The sequence below is a fragment of the Pinus tabuliformis genome, chromosome X (assembly GCF_031772625.1).
Source record: "Pinus tabuliformis cultivar Carrire ecotype Pingquan chromosome X, CPIR1, whole genome shotgun sequence".
Classification (NCBI taxonomy): Eukaryota; Viridiplantae; Streptophyta; class Pinopsida; order Pinales; family Pinaceae; genus Pinus; species Pinus tabuliformis.
Window position 1 is genome coordinate 961,909,573 of NC_142308.1, and position 7,072 is coordinate 961,916,644.

General features: G+C 41.2%; 1 protein-coding gene across 1 annotated transcript; it reads left to right on the top strand.

Annotated features, from left to right (window-relative positions):
* The first annotated feature begins 3,797 nt into the window (after window positions 1–3,797).
* LOC149142911 (uncharacterized) lies at window positions 3,798–4,784 on the top strand. The gene has a single exon (XM_089451622.1). The coding sequence runs from the start codon at window positions 3,798–3,800 to the stop codon at window positions 4,782–4,784; it is 987 nt and encodes a 328-aa protein (XP_089307748.1).
* The last annotated feature ends 2,288 nt before the right edge of the window (window positions 4,785–7,072 follow it).

The window sequence follows — 7,072 nt, forward strand, 5'->3', positions numbered from 1 at the left end:
GGCAAAATTATCTTCATACCCTGTGAAGTGGTTCTGCTATGGGTATTTCCGTTGTTCTCAGCTGCGATTTTCCTTCGTACTTGACAGTCCATTATATTTCTCTGCCTAATTTTAAAAAGAAGCTAGAAAAATAAATTCCATGGATGGAACAGATGAGGGATTCATAGCCACGGCGTTTGTTGGATCGATGAAATAACAATGTTTCCCATCCAATAGTTAAATTTCTAGTAAGATCGGTGAAATAACTGTTTCTCTCATCCAATGGTTTTATTTCCAGAAGGACTTCAACTATTTTTAGCATTACATGTTTTGTTTCCTATATCTTTATGGTAGATTTTCCAATATTTTCACTAATTATCCATAATTAATGTAGACATATCTTCTCCTCTCTGGCCTTAGCTGTGTTCGACGACAGCTTCTTCGAGAAAACAATCGATCTTACTTGCCTTCAATTCCATTGCTATTTCCCAAATTTTCAAGCCCTTATCAAAATAGATGAACGACAACTCTAAGGCTCAGCACTTCCAGGGCATAGTTCCCTGCAGAGGGCTTGGAGTCTATAGCTTCTAGCCCTGTAAACGCGTAATAAACTACCTCCTCCGTTTGAATTCAAGATACAAATCGGACCCAATATTTTGCTGATTTTTTGAATCGATACGCAATCTCTTGTTCAAATATCACATCCATCTGTTGCCTTAGAGCCAATGCCCTGTCTTGGGTTCGAATCTTGGAGATAATTGCTATTATAAGTTGTTACACTGACGCTAAATTGCTATTTGCTTTTAGCCTATTCCTACCTGTGTAACAGGTCATTACTTTTAAACGAGTCAGCATCGTCATATTCATATACATTATACAATTAGCAGACATTAGGCAATTACGCGGCTGTTTACCATCTACAATGGCGCAATGAATCTCTAAAAATAAACAATGCTGAACTTCAGGTCTTTTTCTAAAAATAATAATTTTTTTTTTTTTTTACAAATGGATTATCTATTTGCGCCTTGTTACTGCATTCATTAAATATTCTCTCCATTTATAGTTTCAATTTAGTTTTGTTACTGCATTCATTAAATATTTTAGTGAAACAAATAAAATAGAATGAAGTGAAGACAATTTTATTTTGTCATCTGAAGAACATTTCAGATTTCATGAATGCTAATTTCAGATTTCTATCGACCCGGGAAAAATTACAGGTCATTTCCAGTGGAAAGAACCATTAAAGGCAAAGCTCCTCTTTCTTAGATATATTATCTTTACCTTTAGCATTGAAATGAATCCTAATCGCAGTGCCTTAAAGGTGGAGCTCAACAATTGTGTTATCAGATTCATTCATTTGAAGAACGGAGGGAACTTGAAGGAGGAGCCAACATTGAGGGACAAAACAATGAGAAAAGTATTGATGGTAAGCACAATTGCTGAAAAGGGGTATTTGGAGCCGATGGTATACCAAGGTTTCAATATTTGCAATCTGCTGCTCTTGTTGTCTGCTACTGATGCTCTTCCAGAACCTTGAGACCTCCGCTGTCGAATGCATAATGTGAAATGTTGATTGGGGGTTGGGTTTCTGTACACATGCAGGCAATTTTATGTCTTATCTGGGAAATTATTATGGCTAAAATGTATTGTAATTTAAGGAATTTGGTATGGTGTTGCCTTCGTGGGTGTGCTTGCAGGCAGGCCATATAATTAATAAAATGATTTTATTTTGTGTTTGGGAAGGGATAACCTTCCCAGTCATCCGATCTGGTTCTGGGTCGAGTGGCGGTGTCTCTTCTTTATGGTGTGGAATATTTCTTTGGTGGTTTGATTTCTTAAATTCCCTTAGAGTAATCATTTAATAGCCATAAGAATCTCAAGATACACTTGTTTAACAATTTATTTTGTTAAAATCAGTCCATTTAATGTTTTTTTATCTTTCTTCTAACATAAGTTATGATTGCTTAAACAAATACTTAAATATTTCACTCTACAGCACAAAATTTCAATTTATCTTTATCCTTAAAAATCATGAATTTGTAGAATTAATATTGGTGTGACATAATGCAAGCTCCAAATATGGGTTACGGAGCACCCGGAGGAACAGCTTCCTAGGGTTTCTGCAGAACCTGCAACGGCAGATTCTCACAGACCTCTACAGCCCTCAGTTCCATGCCAGTAATACATCTTTCCATCCACAACAGAAAGGTCACGAGTATCATGAATCCCCCCCAAGGGGAGGATGCAGACCCTCCCCCCAATGAAAATGAAACTTGACAGAAGAATGAGGAAGGGGCCAGACTAGAGGAAAAAAATGGAGACAGCACGGATATAAATCCACAACAAACCAAAACAGCTGACAAAGATCATCCCAAAGTCACCTGGACCACCTGCAAGCCAGTGGCCGCGGAACGTCCGAAGATAGAACTCCCAAGCCACTAAATCAATGCTCAGATACAGTACATGAGAGATCATGCTCTGATAGGCAAGTTTATAAGAATATGGCCAATAGAGAAGGCTCTACACGACTTGATAGCTACCAAATGGAAGCCAAAAGGACATATCACCCTACAGCTAGGACCCAAAGGGTTCTTCACGGCCATCTTCAACTGCTCAGAGGACCGAAACAGGGTCCTAGACTGAGGGTCGTATTTCTTCAACGCAGTTGGCCTGTATCTGAGGGACTGGATCAAGCGCTTCAACCTAGATAAAGAAGACCTCAGCTGGGCCCTAGTCTGGATTCGTCTCTACTCTCTCCCACTGGAATACTGGGATGAAGCTTCTCTACAAGACATTGGGAATGGTCTTGGAGAATTTATCAAAGTTGCAGAGGAAACAAAGCTCCGCAGATACACCTCCTACGCCCAAATTTGTGTCTATATGCACCTCAGCAAGGCACTTCCGGATGCAGTAAGTCTCTACCATGACGATGTTGAATGGGTTCAGTTAATAGACTATGAACATGTTCCGTTTAGATGCAGAAGATGCCATGCCTTGGGCCACTTATTTAGGGACTATCCTTTAAATCAGAAACCCTCAAATCCATCAGCACCTGATAAGCCTGATTCAGAAGGCTTCACTAAAGTCGCCAATCGTAGGAAAAACCACAAGAAACCGGCTTCAAATCCTAAAATGCCTCAAGCTAGCTCCTCCAAGCCCTCTATGAGCAACAACTTTGAAGCATTAGCCCAACAAGTTGACCAAAACTCTGAAAACCTCGATCCCTTAGAGAGGGAAATTGAGAAGGAAAAACAAGCTGCCCATGTAGACTCCAAGAAAACCCAAAAAGATCCCCTGCCCACAGATCTATCCCCCTCCACCCTGCACAAGATCTCTGCCTGGAATACTCAAGGAATGGAGGTAGATAACATGCAGCCTGATTCTATAATAGCAACAGAAACAACTGAAGGATTAAATGAATCTCAACACATGGAAGAGGAACCAGAAAGCATAGATATTGGGGATCTGGACATTCTTGGCCTTGAGCAGGCATGCAAAACAAAAAATTATGACAAAATCCCAGAGCGACAACTGGAGAATCTGGAAGTGATTCTCTCACGAGCACAAAGGCAAAAATCCCTAGGCATTCAGACCGGAGGCCTTTGGGATGGGAAGCATATCACCAAAGATAACAAAAAGCGTGGAAGAAAAACGGATCTCCAACAAACAATCCACATCAGGGAAATGTTGGTGGAGTCAGGCAGATACTCCAAGCTTACAAAGTACTACAACTCCCTCCCCAACATTCCTCAATGAAGCTAATATCATGGAATATCAGAGGGCTCAATAGCCCCGGGAAAGGTAGACTGATTAAAAATATGATACAGCAAGAGAAGCCACAAATCCTATTCTTGCAAGAAACCAAATGCAATTCAACCTCTCTGGAACGAACTGCAGCAAAAGCATGGCCAGGTTATCTCACAGCAGCAGTGGATGCCTCTGGTGCTTCGGGAGGCCTAGCAATCATTTGGGATGCTCGAACCATTATGCTCAATAACATCCATGCTAATAAGCATTTTATCCAAGCCACTTTTCACATTATAGGGACCAACATACATGGTCATTTAACCAATGTGTATTTTCCCCAGGAGGCTATGTACAAAATAGAAATTTTGAACACACTTTCTGCAATCAATACTGAAAGAGAGCATCCACTATGGATCACAGGGGGCGACTTCAACATGATAACCAAGCTAGAAGAAAAAAGGGGAGGCAGGAACAGACTGGACAAGGAAAGTTCTCATCTAAAAGAATTCATTCAAGACAACTGGCTCATCGAAATGCCATTCAACAATGGACTCTATACCTGGAACAATAAAAGAGAAAGTTTTCATAAAATCGCTTCTTGCCTTGATAGATTCTTACTCTCAGACAACGCAATCCATCTCAGAGGAGACCTCTTAGCTTCAATTTTGTCGATCTCAGGGTCAAATCACTGGCCAATCTCTCTCCAATGGTCTCATCCTGGCAATACCACCCGAAGGCCATTTCACTTTGAGGCTTTTTGGATGTCACATCCAGATTTCAACAACCTAATAAACTCAGAATGGAATAACTTTTCTCCTCCAAATGGCACAAAAATGTTCCAATTTCAGCAGAAGCTTAAACACCTCAAAAGCAAGATCAAACAATGGAACCATTCTTCTTTTGGCAACATTTTCCAGGCGCAAAGTGCCCTTGATCAAGAAATGAAACAATTGCAGCAACGGATCATTACAGAAGGCAGATCAGATGACCTGTTAGAACAGGAAAAGTATCTTGAGTCTCAGATTTCAAAGAGGGCAAATCAGGAGGAAATGCTCTAGAGGCAAAAATCGAGAATAAGATGGCTTAAAGAAGGAGAAAAAAACACAAAAAATTTTCACCGGACTACGATCCAATGAAGAATGAATAACAACATCACTCATATTCAAAATGAGCAGGGGGTAAAGATGGAAACACATGAAGACATCGAGCGCGAACTTCTAAACTACTTCAAGCAGGCTCATCAAGAGCCACAGATTGACAGATCACAAGCCATAGAAAAAATTACTAGGAATATTCCAAAAGTTATTACAAAGGAACATAACCAACTCCTTCTCAGGCCGGTCGACTTACAGGAGGTGGAAATGGCAGTTCGTCAACTGAAAGAGGGGAAAGTGCCTGGTCCTGATGGTTTCACTTCAAATTTTTTCCACAATTTCTGGGAGCTGATAAAATTGGAAGTCTGGCAGGTAGTTGAGGAATCAAGAACATTGAGATGGATGCTTCCAGCCATGAATGCCACCTTCATTTCCCTTATTCCCAAGGAAGATCAACCCAACTCCCCTGACAAATATCGGCCCATTGCCCTGTGCAACGTAATCTACAAGATTGTCTCCAAAATCATCGCTTCCAGACTCAAATCGTTGCTCCCACTTCTCATCTCGCCTGAGCAATCTGGATATGTGGAAGGCAGGCAGATTACGAATGGCATCATCCTTACTCATGAAATCATCCACTCCCTGAAGACTACCAAAAAGTCAGGTATGCTCCTTAAAATAGATCTTTCAAAAGCATTTGATAGCTTAAGCTAGTTGTATATTCAAAAAACTCTAATAGCTTTTGGTTTCGCTCATCCCTGGGTAAGATGGGTCATGAGTCTCATTTCTTCCTCCTTCTTCTCTATTCTGATCAATGGTATTCCTTCCTCCCCTTTTCATCCCTCCTGAGGAATCAGACAGGGAGACCCCCTCTCCCCCTTCCTCTTCGTTATTATGGCAGAAGGTCTTGGCCGCAGCATTAAAAATTCCCAGCAATCCCAGCAACTAAGAGGATTGTCCTTTCAAAACACCCCTGCTTTCATCCACCAGCAGTTTGTGGATGACAACATGCTTTTGGTCATCCTTCTGTCCAGGAAGCTTGTCAATTCAAATCATTACTGACAGATTTTTCAGAAGCCTCTAGTGCAAAAATAAATAAAGCCAAATCCCAAATTTTCTTCTTTCATACCCCTATTACTACCCAAGCTTCCATAGGTCGCATTCTTGGATTCTCCATTGTTGTCCTCCCTTCCAAATATCTAGGTGCACCAATGACTGACTCGGCCTTGAAGCACTCTTCTTGGAGGATTCTTTTAGAAAAGATGGAGGCTCACCTTACCTCCTGGACTCATAGGACCCTCAATATGGCAAGTCGTCTTATCTTAATTAAAGTTGTCCTCCAATCATTGCCGATGTACCTCTTCTCGATCCTGGCGGCTCCCAAATGGGTTCTCAAAGAAATCAAACATATCCAATGATCTTTCCTGTGGGGCAATTCAGGTCAACTCTGCAAATGGGCTCTGGTCAAATGGGACACAGTGTGCCATCCAAAACATGTAGGTGGAACTGGATTGCGAGATCCATATCATAGTAATGAGGTCATGGGCACTTGCATCTGGTGGAAATGGATCACTGCGCCATTTTCCCCCTGGGCAACCCTTTGGACGAAAAAATATGTCAGTAATTGCCCTACAGAAGAACTAATACGACTTTCAGAAGTTAGCCCGGGCTCTCTAATCTGGAATGTGGCCAAGCAACACAGAATGCTAATTCAGTAGCACAGTTTTTGGGAGATTAAGGATGGCAATACAGCTAGGTTCTGGGAAGATTCGTGGCAGCAACAACCCAAGTTGAAGGACCTAATCTTACCTCTTCAACTTCCAGAGCAGGATGTGTAGACTTATGAAAAATTCAAGCTCTTTTGGAACCCCTCTACAACACAGGGAAACAGACAATGGCTTAATGCGGATCACATCTTAAGACATGGAACAGAACAAGCTCAACAGATTCTAGATACAGAATTAATGAAGAGGAAAATACAACACTCAGATGAAAGGGATATTCTTAGATGGGGATATGAAGAAAAAGGCTCTTTCACTACTCGGGAGGCTTATAACATCATTATCAAAGAACATATTGTCAAAGATCCTCTCTGGAACAAAGTCTGGGACCCAACAATATGGCCGAAAGTCTCAACCTTTTTATGGCTTTTATGTCAAAACAAAATCCTCACGTGGGACAATCTTAGGAAAAGGAACTATCACGGGCCCTCCCTATGTCCCAACTGCAAGCAAGAAGAGGAATCCACTAAA

Excerpts from the sequence above, each read along its gene's own strand:
- LOC149142911 (XM_089451622.1), top strand. The coding sequence starts at position 3,798 with ATGATACAGCAAGAGAAGCCACAAATCCTATTCTTGCAAGAAACCAAA.